The 16,060-nt window shown below is 36.3% G+C and overlaps 1 protein-coding gene across 1 annotated transcript in view; it reads left to right on the top strand.

The window, feature by feature from the left end:
* bmm (brummer) overlaps nucleotides 1–16,060 on the top strand; it is a 59,758-nt gene that overhangs the window by 17,088 nt on the left and 26,610 nt on the right. Inside the window, exon 7 of the mRNA XM_089732306.1 lies at nucleotides 10,644–10,782. Coding sequence (XP_089588432.1) covers nucleotides 10,644–10,782 — 139 coding nt within the window. The remainder of the gene's footprint in view (nucleotides 1–10,643; nucleotides 10,783–16,060) is intronic.

Raw genomic sequence — 16,060 nt, forward strand, 5'->3', positions numbered from 1 at the left:
ATTAATACGTGAAGCAAAAACTTTGTACCCCTTTTTACGAAAATGTCGGGGTTGGAGGAGTATGAAATTTTCCACACTTATAGAGAAGGAGTGCAGAATGTTAATATTTTTTGTAAATTATGCATTAAAAATACATTAAATAAATAAATAAAAATGTGCTTGCACACACACACACACACACACACACACACACGCAAACACACACACACACTTTGTATATTGTCAAACTTTTGTTATTGCTTAAAGTTCGTGGTCAAATTGAGAATATATTGAATATTGTTTGTGTTTATTAATATTTGTCTATAGTGCAGTAGTGTAACACATTAATGTAAGATGCATAGTTTTAAAGCGACCCGTAAATCCTAGCGGCCCGCGCATGTGTGTGCACTGCATCGGAACATCTTTTGTCCCCACTAGTAATAATAATAATAATGCCTTTATTTCCCGAACATTTTACATTTTAAAGTTGTCGTGGCGTAAAGGATAAGACGTCCGGTGCATTCGCATCTAGCGATGCGCCGGTGTTCGAATCCCGTAAGCGGGTACCAATTTTTCTAATTAAATACGTACTTAACAAATGTTCAGGATTGACCTTCACGGTGAAGGAATAACATCGCGTAATAAAAATCAAACCCGCAAAAAAATAATTTGCGTAATTACTGGTGGTAGGTCCTCTTGTGAGTCCGCACGCGTAGGTATAATAGCCGGCAAACTTCTTGAGCATTTGTCAACGTAGTGGGGGTAAGTTCGCGCATGGTACACTCACGTGCAAAAACGTTATTTACTCTGCGTCATAATGCTATTAAATTATGAAAATCAACATATTATGTATTTATTTATATATTTATTAGAACATCAACAAAAAATATAGGTTAATAATTGTAATAATTTAATCTTGGGGTAAAATAGATATTCCTTCTATTAAGTCAAAACTAGAGCTGTTGCCAGGTCTTGGTTCAGTTGAAGCGAAGCTGGTATTTGTAATTTTTTTTTCGTTATCCTAATCTTGACCATCATCATCATCACTGTTTTCATCACCCGAGTCGCTATCATCGTGATGAGTCGACATAGGGCTCATTGGTGTAGTTTACAACTCGGTCGGTTCGGTCTTTTTTTTTGTCTATAATTAATTATTTTTTGGAGATATTCGATTCGTAGTAATCGAATGCTACTTTTTTCAATTACCAGCTTCCGATTACTTTCTGTTTTTTTTCCATCTGAAGCCTAGCTCTTTCATAATTCGTCGTAAGCTTCATTCCGAGCCATTAAAATTTATATCTTCTTTAGATTTTTCGAAGCCTTTCTACGATACGGAGTTTCGCTGCTTGATAAGTAGTTATTATGATTACATCTTTTTATTACAGATTGAACGAAACTATCCATTCCGGTAACTTTCTTCTTCCCTGATCTTTTCTTACCCGGAGGCCGAAACACGGCGAGCAAGCTAGAGCCTTTAGCTTCGTTAATAATGCACCTAACAGTACTCACTGATATTTTTCTTGCTTCCGAAGTCTGTTTTACTTTTTCCATATCATTCTTCCCCTGTTTTATAATGAAGCAATATACGTCGTACACAATTTTTCTACCCTTTCTTTTGAATACTACACCAGTTTGTCGCGGCATAGTGTATTTTTTATAAAAAATCAACAAACACTCAACATATAGCAATGGCAACAAAGTCAACAAGCAATTATAACAAATAACTTAACGATGAATAACGATAGACTTTTCACTGTACGCAAGCGTACTTTTTGGAGCAAGCGGAACGAGGGCGCGGTGCGGGACGCAAGGTTCGATTGATCTACCAATAACGCGCTCGATACGATTTCCCCTGCCGTCGCGCCTCACCCTCACCACCAAAGTGATCTAAAATTCGGTTCTGCGCAGTCAAGGTCATTTGCTCAAGAAGTTTGCCGGTTACTATACCACCATCCTGCCTATTACTGCCGTGAAGCAGTAATGCGTTTCGGTTTGAAGGGTGGAGCAGTTGTTGTAACTATACGGAGACCTTAGAACTTATATCTCAAGGTGGCTGGCGCATCTACGTTGTAGATGTCTATGGGCTCCAGTAACCACTTAACACCAGGTGGGCTGTGAGATCGTCCACCTATCAAAGCTACAAAAATATATATTTTAAAACAAACAATTTCAAGTAGACTAAAAAAAACCAATATATTATATTTAAAAAATATGAGAGTAAGATCTACACTTCTACCACAAAATGTCTCTCGACTCTGTGTGCCTTTCGGCAAATTCTTCCTCCGACTCTTTCCACTACTCTCTGTCTGCTGCTTCTCTTATCCAAAGAGGTCCAGAAGTAATTTTCAGTTCATCCACCAATCTTCTTGGTTTGCGACCTCGGCTCCTCGATGCCTTTTATAGCTAGATATAAATCGAACGAAACTGGTTTTATGTTCATTCAAAAAACAGTTCTAAATTAGTGGCGAAATTTAGATATATGGTATGTGTGCTTAGTGCGAGTTTTTTAACGTCCACGATAGCGTAAAAGTTAACCCAATTTTATATCCAGTTGGAATTATTGCTTATCTGTCGTGTCTATTTTTCTTATTCTCCTACTTATTCTAGTAAGCTCGAGGGGTATTCTAAATTTACCGAACTAGTAGGTGAACTCACGGGGCTCAAACCTGACGACGTTACTAACACAAACCCTAGCAAGAACCGTGCTTCGCAGAATCTACCACCGGATCGGAAACGCGACCCACGGAGAAAATCCGGCGAGAAACTCAGTGGGCTGTGTCTGAGGGTTAATTTACTCGTCGAACCCTTCGTCGCGAGCCACGGGTTCGACAAGAACGGTGACCGGAGCTTGAGGTACCTAAAAGCACCGTTAGTGGATCGGGAGGATCCGAAATGACGTGTTTGGGGCGACGTCGACTGCTTTCCATTCTTTCCACAGGATCGGGAATGTAGTTACCGGCGGCCACGATGAGAGGGTTCTTGTGTCGTACCGCTTTATCGAAGTACGTAGGCAAACGATCCCATTCATACAAATATGAGCGAACTTTTACGCTATCGAAAACGTTAAAAAACTCGCACTAAGCACACTGAACATGCTTGGTTTGGTAGTATGAGTATTGAGTATAGGATGAGTTATAAGGGGAAGGTTTTTTTTTGGACATTTTATACACAATTGTCTGACCTCATAATAGATTTCTCTGTACTGTGGGATCCAAAGACTGATGTCAAAAATAAGCTACTTTTTATTTAGGTCTTCAAACACTCTTATGTTTTCCTTAGAAATATACTATAAATGTTTTAATTCGTCTCACGCATGTTTGTACTGTGGGAATCCACGACTCTCCGCCCATCGGTATACATATGTATGTGTTATATTGTTAGTTTCTTATTTTTTAAATCTTTAGTCAAATATATGCTTAGGCCATTTCCCGCCAAAGCCTAAGACTCCAAAGCCTAAAATATCCGCGTTTGATGCCTAGTTGGGTACAGTTCAGTTATTATGACAAAGGAATTCAAGCAACGTCTTTTGTGCAAGAGTTCTATGATGTGTTCAATTAATACAATTGATTATGTTGAAACACATTACACACACGAACGTTGATTACACAATGCGTTTGTAAATGAGTTTATTGGTAAGGTCAAGGAAACATTTATAAGGTGTATTTATAGATTATAGTGTTTGTTTAAAACTGTCGTGGCTTGTGCTGTCGCGAGCGATTCGCGTACAGGAAGCTAAGAGTTCCGTATGTCGTGAATGTAGTTGATGTCTGAATGTCTAGTAGTAGTAGTAGTAGTTCTATTTTTCCAACTGGAAAGGCAAATGTATCATAACCATACAGCCTAACATGAGATGATATGGGATGAAATATAATCTCAGTAAAATAATGGTTATTTGGTGAGACTTTTTCAGTTGACTTTTTGGAGAATCCCAAGAAGCTACGTCCAGCGGTTTTGCTTCATTTTCGCACGTTTGTGCACTTTCTGAATGTCTAGATTATATAGAGCGTGTTTTTCCCCCTTCCTATTCGCTGGTAGCCCAATGGGCTATTCCGAGTTCATGCGGACTGGTAGGTGAGCCCTAGCAAGAGCAGTGCTTCGTTGAATCTACTACCGGATCGTAATTGTGACCCACTGAGAAGATCCAACGAGAAACTCAGCGTGCCTTTTGTTTGGGTGTGCCTTTACGTATAATAATAGCTTGTATTTGTGTTACTCTTAAAATTAATTTTAATTAATTTTATTTAATTAATTTTAATTAATTTTATGAGTAACAAATTACAATTAATTATTAATTTGTCCACTAGATCTTTGCCTTCGGCAGAATAAATGGGAAGCTTTCGTAATTTTAGATACAAAGTCGTTGTATTTCTTTCGACTAATTACTGAATAATGTCTTCATGTGTACTACAAGGCAAATAATTTACGCAAACATTGCGTATCAAAACATTTTTCAAACAAACACGGAATCAGCAATTCAAATTCGAATTGTATTTTTATTTTAACTGGTCCATTTACTATTCATAATACACGACGGAGACATATCATCTGAAAGTTGTGCTTACAATGTTCTTTTTACGTGCACACCGGTGTTTCGCACAAAGCCGCTGCGGCGGCGCCTTGATGTGTGCAATAAAATAAAATATAATAGTTTAAAAAAACTAACAAAATACGCTTTTATAGAAAATCTAACAAAAAAATAGTTTTTTTTTTAAATAAATTATAATAGAATTAAAAATGGTGTAAAAAAATTATTTTGTTGTAAAAAAAGTGTGGGGTGCATGGTATCAGTAGTTATAAATATTTTATGAACAGATATGAGAGAAGGGCTATTTTGATAATATCCTATTTGATAATATCCACCCCACGCTTTTTTTACAATAAAATCATTTTTTCTTACACTATTTTTAATTCAAATTTATTAAAATTTAATTTCTATTTTGTAATTGGATTTTCTATAAAAGCGTATTTTGTTAGTTTTTTTAAACTATTATTTATTTTTAATTTTTTAGTTAAATATAACTTTTTTAAATTTTTTTTTAATATTGAATTGTCATCAGTCCGTAATAAGTATACCAAATTTCGAGTTAATCCGACGTTTTGAAGGGGGTCAAAAACATGTTCAAAGATTCCGTTACATACATACGTCTGAAGCTAATAAAAGCGTATCAAAAAAAGCGCGGCTTGGTTTTCTTTATGAAACCCTTTTATGTACATATACCGAAACAAAACTGGTATAGTAAGCGGCACGTAAGTTGGCAAGGTTTTGGTGTAGTGGGGGTAATGTCGCGCATAGTGCATATTGCAACAAAAAAATGGTCACATTTATTGCCCGCATATAATTTTAATTTATTTTATGAAATTTTTTATTTGCCATAATTTATTTTTAAGCCTGTGTGTTTAGAAGAAAGTTAAAGAAAAGAGAGGAATTCGTAAAGTGTATTAGGTGTTATAAATAAAATACAATTAAAAGTTAATAAGTTTATTTAAAAAAATATACTTAATATTAAAAATTATGTGTCGCCGTCGTCACTATCATTTTTTAATACTACCCCTGTGCTACCCTTTGGATTAAATTTATGGCAGCACTTGAGCTGGTGGAAGGAGCTGGCTCCTCATCGTCGACATAACGAAGATTCCCTATCGTCACTGGCATAAATAATTAGACGCTCAGTGACTGAATCGACTATATGGTCATTGGTATTTGGTCCTGGCATTGCAAACAAACTTAAAACAATAACACTCTTAACAAAAACTAAATTTAAAACAATAATAACAACTCGTAACAAAAACTCAATATAAACAAAGGTTCCTACAAATTTAGTAGGCGCATGTGTAACCAGGAGCGAACGAAACATGGACGCGGTGCGGGAGGGAGGGTCGACTGACTCACCAATCGCGCACTCGGAACCGTGCTACGTCTTTCCCCGCGTCCCGCTTGACAACCAGAGACCTTAAAAACGACTTCTGCGCATCTAGCGGCTCTTGCCAAGTTACGTGCCGGGGACTATACTATCTGCGTTTTCAGGATGCGTCCTTCTAGTACATGACTCTTATTATTTGTAGGATACTGTTACTTTTACTTGAAATCAGAATCGTATGCGCCCGTTGCTCGTGCATAATAAATCATATCGTGACGTAATTGCAACGGTGATGTCACTTAATCAGAGGTTTTAATCCGCTATTTTTAATCTGTTCCATCATTAAAAACATGCGTTTTTATTTTATTAAGAAACAATATTAAAATATTAAATTAATCTAATCGCGGTTTAAAGATGACCTTCATGTAAGTTGACTTCATTTCGGTTTTATCGATTCAATAATCGATCAGAACGTTGACTGCATCGATATCGTTATATTGCGCAATTATGATTTCTTGGTTCTATAAATAACATAAAATTGCAGAATCTTTTGTAAATTCACATTATTATAATGGAATTTAATGTTTCTTTAGAGAACTGAGACTGGCTGCTTATATCAAGGGCTAAATGGATATATTTATTTATGACGTTTTTAGGGATGTAGGTAATGAAACTAAACGGACCGATTTAGCGTCTATTGTAGTGATTTTTTTTGAATAAATAAAATCCGACACCTCTTATCATTTCTTTTCACGTTAAACACATCATACAGCATAATGGTAATTTTTTTTTATTGTTTGGATGGGTGGACGAGCTCACAGCCCACCTGGTGTTAACTGGTTACTGGAGACCATAGACATCTACAACGTAAATGCGCCACCCACTTTGAAATATAAGATCTAAGGTCTCAAGTATAGTTACAGCGGCTGCCCTGCCCTTCAAACCGAAACGCATTTGGTACCTACCCGTGCGGACTCACAAGAGGTCCTACCACCAGTTAAAAATCTAAATCTAGATAATCAATGAGTTTTTTTACTATTTGGTTGCAAATGACAGCACAAGCAATGGAGTCGCATTCTGCCGAGTTTCGTTACTTTGCGCGGCAGTTTTGAATAATAACCCTCCGGTGCCGTTGTCTTAAAACTTACGATACCTATATACATCCGCATAAAACGTTTTCTAAACTGTCAGCAACAAACAACAATAGTGTTCTTTATCAAATCGATTAACGGCCGTACCCGGAACAAAGTCCGATTTTCTAATCGTTTACCAATCGTTTGACATTCAAAGTTTACTCTTATCTGTTTGCAATTAAAGTACATTGTATCCTGTATTAGGTGATGTTGTTTAGTACCTTTAGAATTGTAGTGTTCAAACAATAGAATCGAACTAATAGTTTCAGTATCGAAATCCGATTACGATTTTTATTAATTAAATAGCGCAATCAAAAAAGAGGTTTATAGCGCAGTTTTGTTTTTTAATTGTAATTAAGTTCAGGGTTTCGGCGACTTGGTCAGGGAATTAGCCGTGAGATCACTAATTAGTAATTACTATTTCAATTGTTTAGATTATTCAGAACAGATGGTGCGTAGTAGGAAGGAACAATCATATCCTGTTGGATACATTAGGATTCAAGATTGAAGGGTCATTGTATTCAAGAAGCGAATACAAGCAATGAATATCAATCGATTTAAAGAATCGATTTAAAATCAAATTGTTACTCGCTTTATTTAATTTCTCCTGTACGTACATTTGTATGAACTAGAGGTCCCGCAGTAGTCGAAATTCGACTATAATTAATTGGAATTGTATGTTTGTACACTATTATGATTGTATTTTATACTTCTATAATCACAAATTTCGCCAAGACTACACTATAAAAAATATTAACAAAGACAAACAATATTTAATCTATTCTCAATTTGACCACAGACGTCAAGAACAAAAGTTTGACAATAAATAGTATGCATGCGTGTGCGCGTCAAATACATGGTATGTAGTGTGTGTAATGTTTTCTTTATTGATTTAATATATCTTTTATGCATTATTTAAAGAAAATATTAGTATTGTGCACTTCTTCTCTATATTCTCAATAAGTGTGGAAAATTTCATACTCCTCCGTCCGCGCAATTTTCGTAAAAAGGGATACAAAGTTTTTGATTCACGTATTAATATATAGATGGATTTACTTTCAATTAAATTTTCACGTTTCGTAAAGACGTATTTACGAAAAGCACACTAACATTGTGCATAACGGTTTTGATAATGAAATCCTAGGACGGCTATGAAATTCATCTGCTATGGGCTAATTAGATTTGAATTAAGCATTAAATAATGGAACATTAGTTAGTGAGCGATAGCAATAATAATTATAATTGACAGAGTCCTTGGTCTAATGGACAGTTAAGATTGCGACCTCATTTCCCAAGATGGATGGCGGAATTCGTTATAGGATACAGTCGCTTGACATCGAATTGTCTGTAAGTTCGGCTGAGTTTCTCGCCGGATCTTCTTAGTGGATCACGATTTCAATCCTGCGGGTAGATTCAGTGAAGCACTGCTAGGGCAGATGCTAGCAACTTAATTCACAACCAGTCAGGGTGAAGCCAGAATAGCCCCTCGAAGCCAATAGCAGAGAGGTATAGACGGTTGAACGGCTGTCTGGTGTAGTGGTAAGTGACATGGTCACTACACAAGGGGGTCGCGGGTTCGAATCCCGCCGAAGGAAGATATTTGTATGATAAATATAAAATGTCTTTTCCAGGGTTATGGATGTATATTAAATATATGTATGTGTATAATAAAAGTGTTACATTTATTTCCGTAATCTGGTACCTGTAACATAAGTTCTTTACGAACTTAGCACGGGACCAATTAACGTGGCGTGATCGTTAGTAAATATTTATTATTATTATTATGTAGGCAAAAAAAGTGCGTGCGTACAAAGTACACATGTCAGAAGTGAAACTAATTTATAAGTCTTGCTTATATTTATACAAATATAAAACTTTAGATTTCCGAGACTTAAAGGGAAAAAGGAAGATATGTTCCAGCCAAAAGTCTGTCAAATGTCAATCTCAAACCTCAGTGTTGACAGTCACATTATGTTTAGATTTCTAAATTGTAAATGACTAATATTTTGCCAATTGAATTGACTAATTTAATTTCATGCTATTTGATTAATGTTCCAAATTCTTTTCATTTCATTTCAATTCCTATTAACATTTTTCACGAAAAAATTATAAAATATTAGGCTGTATGGTATGATACATTTGCCTTTCCAGTTGGAAAAATACAACAACTACTAAGTACTACTGACATTTGACAAGTACTTAATTTCAATAGTAGTTTGATGTCACTTCCGTTGCATACCTGCGTGACGTTCTGTAAAAATTTTACCCTCATGCGCCTAAAGAAGTTTCACTTCAAAAAGAAGGGTATTTTTGTTTTTTACCAAACTCATTGTCTTATAGCCCAGCAACTATCAAGCTTCCAGAACAGTACAATGATGATGTCATAACACGAAACTCAAATATCTATCGTATGCTTATCGAATAAGAACGAGTAGAGATCGTTTGTAAATAACCTTCGTTGTATCGTTTTGTTTATAATTTATCGACGAACACAATACATATATAACAAAGAACATTCGTTATCCGTTCGTCCCGCTTCCCATGTGTTCGTTTGAACAGAATTTCGCTTTGTTTCACGTAGGTACCAAGCTAAGATAATGATGTGTCATTTGTAAATATTATGTTGATTGAATAATTTAGTAGATAGGTGGACGAGCTCATAGCACATCTGGGGTTAAGTGGTTACCGGAGCCCATAGATATGTACAACGCAAATGCAGCCACCCACCTTGAAATATGAGCTCTAAGGTCTCAGTATAGTTACAACGGTTGCCCCACCCTTCAAATCGGAACGCATTGCTGGTTCACGGCAGAAATAGTCGGGCTGGTGGTGCCTATTCGTCCGGACTCACAAGAGGTCCTACCATCAGTAAGTAATTTTCAATTATTTAGATGGGTGGATATTCTAAGTTTTTAATTATTATTGAAGCGATCGAACGTTATCAATCCACTAAAAGGATTCAATTGAAAAAAGGATTAAGTGCAACAAAATACCAGACTTCTAATTATTACCGTAGCATAAATAATCTTATCTACTTACTAAAAGTCAACAAATATATTCATAATAAATACTAATTACTTTAGTACACTGGTTTAGCTATTTTAGCACACACTACAATTACATGTACAACAGATACGTATTATATAACACAAAATCCAAGTAACACAACACGGTTATGTATTGGACCGAAACGTTTGGATCTTGAAGTAGAATAGCGTAAAAAGCTTTCACTTATTTGCATGATTTTTAATAGTTTTTAACACGCTCTTATTAGCTTGGTATAGATAATATGTATGTGTCTTTGGATTTAACGGAATCTTTATACGTCCTTTTCGTCGACTTCAAAACGTTTTATTAACTTTAACTATTATCTCTACTAGAACTAGAAAATTTAGCATACTCATCGAAGATCGATGAAAATACAATAATTTTAACTAACTTCGCTCTAATATCCTGTTGATATTAGAGCAAAGTAAAAAAAGGTGAAATATTCATAGCTTTTAATTTGGTTTGATTTTTTTTTTTCTCTAAGCACTTGTTATTTTTTTATGTATATACTTTGACATTTCCTAAATCAATGCAAAAGGCGTTGAATCCAAATTATTTAAAAAAAAATCAATTTGCTATTTTAGAGTGTTTTTCTAATCTGCACGTGTTATTTTTTTTCGTGCAGACGAGCGAGTGAGTTCCGTGTGACGTACGGTGACGTGAGAATAACCTATGAGGATGCGGACACCTTCGAACAAATACTCAACGTGACGTCACACCACGATGCACTGCTCGCATACTACTACCTCGACGGAGAGAATAAGGTCAGTTTCATTTATTAACTTTTTACGTCAATATAGTTTTATTTTATGTCCTAATAAACGCTCTTAACTATCTTGACATAAGATTGAAATTCTCCTACCCTTCAAATTGGAACGCGAATTAGAGCCGAAATAGACATATTAGTGGTACTACCCGCACAAACTAACGATATGTCAGTGCTGGAGGAAGAATTCGCTAATTAGGGAGAAATTACTCTGAGGGTGGATGAATAGGTAACAGTATCCTAAGAAGATCAAGCTGATTGAGAACCGAACAGACTATATTTAAAGAATTCCTGATGACCGAATCAATCAACATCAGCCAACTGTTGTTTATCAAAGAAAATGATGCGTATCACTTAAGATGACATCATAATAGTTAAATCGATAATATTCGTACTTAGAGTATATCGAGCATTTAATGTGACGTACACATTCTGTTTACGAATCGATTAGTTTGTGACTCATTCATTCGCAATTTGTACTACGATGCAAGCAGCAAGGCAGCGGCTTGGCTCTGCCCCTGGCATTGCTGAAGTCCATGGGCGACGGTAACCACTCACCATCAGGTGGGCCGTATGCTCGTCTGCCTACAAGGGCAATAAAAAAAAAAGCGAACTATACTAAATATGTAATAAAAAACTGATTGGCCGACAACGCAATAACAATTTGCAAATTATAGAATAAAAGCTCTTTATTCGCGTTTAACTATTCGCGTATTAAAAAAATGCGATCCAATTCCTATATTCGCGGCTAAAGATTAATTCATTCGCAGATCTAATCGCTACATCGGTACATACACACTGATTAAAAAGATTCCAATATATAGGTATCCAAACGAATATCCTTTGTAAAGACGTTGTTAAATGGACTAATAAAAAAAAGAAAATAGACCTTATCCCAGCCTAAGAACGTATCCCAAATTTGTAAATTAACATTCCGTATTCAAGGTTTCCTATTCGCGACCTATGTACGGAACATATATATATACCTGGCGAATAAAGAGCTTTTACTGTATCTAAATTGTAAGAAATATACATATTTGACGCACAGTTACGGCTGATGAACCCTAGAGATTTTGAAGACAGATGTCTTGGGGCCACGAAGGCGCGACTCAACGGCGAATTTCATGATGCTAATATCGATCGAGACGCATTTATATGTTGCATCGACATAAATTATGATACATAGTAAATAGAATAATATAACAAGTGTTAATATATTTTCATAATTTTATTGGAGATGAAACGACGGTCTGTGTTCCATATATCAAAATAAGTACCTACTTATTACCTGGTACCTACCCGCAATAACTATGCTCTCTCTGCTCGTGTAGGTTTAGAAGTAGCAGTGATACAAATTCGATTTTTCTCATATTATATTATACTTATAATGTGAAGTTCAATAGTATTTTCATAAGTTAATTTCTGATTTAACTCAATAATCGGCCAGGGCAACGAATGCGAAAAGGCCCTTTTGGGTTCGATAATTCTTTTGCCGTAGCACCCCTATTTTGTTCTATGGACTGTAACTTCATGGACTTTTGAGTTAGATTGCTCTATTTGCTGGGATTTGTCGACTTAATATCAATGAATAGAAAAATCCCGGGTTATGACGAATTTTTTTAATCGAAATTTATTTTTGAATCATTTGGAACGAAATTACTACAAAAAACTTATTTGGATATATAGGGTTGGCCAAATTTTTTTTATGTGTTCTGGCAATGGTTTAAGCTTTGATGTATATAATATATTGAAAATTCGAAGAATCAGCTGCGCTAGAAGACATTCTGCGCATAAATTCTGAGCTACACCTCGCAAACTGTCGGACACTTTTCTTATTGTTACGTATAGATAGAGATAAACTTGCGTCTGAGCTGAATTGCTGGCTGGTTTGCACTGATGGTAGAGGTCTTGTGAGCCCGCATGGGTATGTACCACCACCCTGCCCATTTCTATCAGTAATGCGTTCCAGCTTGAAGGGTGGACCAACCGTTTTACTATAAAACTGAGTTAGAACTCATGTCTTAAGGTGGGTGTGGCAAAATTAGCGGTAGGCAGCGGCTTGGCTCTGCCCCTGGCATTGCTGAAGTCCATGGGCGATGGTAACCACTCACCATCAGGTGGGCCGTATAATCGTCTGCCTACAAGGGCAATAAAAAAAAATACGTTCTTTATGTCTACTGGCTCCGGTAAACACTTAACACCAGTCGAGCCTTGAGCTAGCCCACCCATAAAAACTAAAAAAGTATTAAAATGAAGGATAAATTTTGAGTACTACGAATTAATTATGGGATTACACTCGCATTATCCTTTTCTGTGTGTGGTATCCGTATGTCCTGATGATAGGTTGGGCAGAATTATCAGTGTAAAAACCTCTGACCGGGTAAAGTATTCCTCGCTAATTACTTAGTAAGAAATATTTAAGAATGATATTGATAACCTTTCTTGTAAACAAGCATGCCGCTTCCATCGCAAGATACATACGTCATGCGATGTGATTGATGGCCGATAGATGAGGTCAAGTTTGTTCATTTCTCTTGTTAGTACGCTAACTTATTATATGTATTTCGTTTAGTATTTTCTACGCCTTTCGTGAGTGGTAGATATAATTAAAACTATTTTCACAGTTTACGAAGCACATTGCGAATATGATAAAATAACACGAAAGAACAGTGTTGCCAACTATTTTATAGAGTAAGATTTGATAAAATATGGGTCGACAAGATTGGATTGCATGAACACACACACATGAAGACATGATTTAATTTTGGGGTTAAATAATTTGGTACTTTATTAGATATTACCTATTTTATTATAATTATTTAACTATACTCAGTTTTATAATTATTTAACTAACTATAAGTCGTCGTGGCCTAAAGGATAGGACGTCCGGTGCATTCGTATCTAGCGATGAACCGATGTTCGAATCCCGCAGGCGGGTACCAATTTTTCTAATGAAATACGTATTTACCAAATGTTCACGATTGACTTCCACGGTGAAGGAATAACATCGTGTAATAAAAATCAAACCCGCAAAATTATAATTTGCGTAATTATTGGTGGTAGGACCTCTTGTGAGTCCGCACGGGTAGGTACCACCGCCTTGCCTATTTCTGCCGTGAAGCAGTAATGCGTTTCGGTTTGAAAGGTTGGGGCAGCCGTTGTAACTATACTGAGACCTTAGAACTTATATCTCAAGGTGGTTGGCGTATTTACGTTGTGGATGTATATGGGCTCCAGTAACCACTTTTAACACCAGGTGGGCTGTGAGATCGTCCACCCATCTAAGCAATAAAATATTTTTTTAAATATAAAATGGGAATTTCATTCACAACACGAAATGTTGGTTAATTGAAAAGTTCATTGCTCTAAATTTGTTGAAATTTATCTTTTCTTCAATTAAAGAATTCAATATTCCGTCACTTAGCTTTTTTAGGCGAATGAGCATACGGTCCACTCGATAATGAGTCGTTACCTTCGCTCATGGACATCAGCAATATCAGGGGCACAGTCAGGCCGCTGCCTATCATATTGAAAAACATAAATCAAACATTATAATTTATGTATTTAAATGTTCAAAGCGGATTGTAAATTTGGTTGCGCGTTTGGTATCTATCTCCCTATGTTCATCATGTGAGGTATGATTTTTTGATAATGATTATAATTAATATTGATTCAATATCTAACACGTTTTATAAGTTGAAACAAGTTACATCATGTTTAGTAATTGTTGAAGGACAAAATTGCGATAAAATAAAATACGCAGCTACGTAAGGATGTGTGATAACAACTGTACGTGCTTTGTTGCTGGTAAATAAATATTTGCAACCGGAAAGCAATAAAAAATAGTAACGTAAACTATAATTCATTTTGCAATCCATATATAATATATTATGTACATATTAATTTATTGGCTGAAATTATCGCAACAAAAACTTTCACTGGTGGTAGGACCTCTTGTGAGTCCGCGCGGGTAGGTACCACCACCCCGCCTATTTCTGCCGTGAAGCAGTAATGCGTTTCGGTTTGAAGGGTGGGAGAGCCGTTGTAACTATACTTGAGACCTTAGAACTTATATCTCAAGGTGGGTGGTACTTGAGACCTTAGGACTTATATTTAAAGGTAGGTGGCGCATTTACGTTGTAGAGGTATATCGGCTCCAGTAACCATTTAGCGCCAGGAGGGCTGTGTCCTGGTCCACCCATCTAAGCATTAAAAAAAACTGGAATAGCATTCTGAAAATACACATCTGTGATACGTTTTGGAAAATTTTAACACTGTAACCGGTATTAACCGGTTCTAGCTTTGCATGTATTCGCAGAGAACGACCCTGCGAACTCCAAAGCCTGGCTGAAGCTGGTTGATTATATCAAAACGCGAACGAACACAGTGAAATATTATTAGTTCTTGTTTTTATTTTAATTATTTTACAAAATTCTTTAATTCTTTTTTTTTTACATCAATCATGATGCGCAATGTCATAACTACGTCACTGAATGTTGTGTATAATAAGGTATTGCTAGTTGCGTCGTTTGTTTTAATTAATAAAATTGTAAAGGGTCCGTTTTATTTGAACATGAAAGAGTTTGCTTCTATTAAAGTTAATCAGTACATGTATGACGTGAACGTTGGAACGGCTCGACTGATTCGGCTGATTTTACGTCATCACGGATCCTCCTGACCCATTAACGGTCCTTTTTGGCACTACAAGCACCGGTCACCGTCCTCGTCGAACCCGTCGCTTGCGACGAAGGGCTCGACGAGCGAATTAACCCACAGACACAGCCCACTGAGTTTCTCGCCGGATCTTCTCAGTGGGTCGCGTTTCCTACCCGGTGGTAGATTCTGCAAAGCACTGCTCTTGCTAGGGTCAGTGTTAGAAACTCTCCGGTTTGAGCCCCGTGAGCTCACCTACACACGCTAGGGTAAGCTGAAATAGCCTCTCAAGGCTATCAGCATAGGCAGGAAAAAAAAGGCTGATTTGTTTGTTTTTTTGTCGTAATTGTCAGAATAAAGTTTGTATAGAAACAATTCTTTTTCACTAATACGATAATAATAATCAACCACGATCGATTTCTTGTCTTCCGTAAACGCAGTACTTTTACTAATCTCTATCGGTTTTATAATCGAACCTAATTAATCCGAATCCTATCTGACAAATCGCAGAGGTGCCTTTTAAATAAGTTCAATAAACTTCAAAATGAATGCGTTTCGTGAAGACAATAGTGCGGATAGACGCAGGGCAGTTCACAATGATCATTCATTAACATTGGATTTCG

This window comes from Bombyx mandarina, chromosome 13 (assembly GCF_030267445.1).
Source record: "Bombyx mandarina strain Sakado chromosome 13, ASM3026744v2".
Lineage (NCBI taxonomy): Eukaryota > Metazoa > Arthropoda > Insecta > Lepidoptera > Bombycidae > Bombyx > Bombyx mandarina.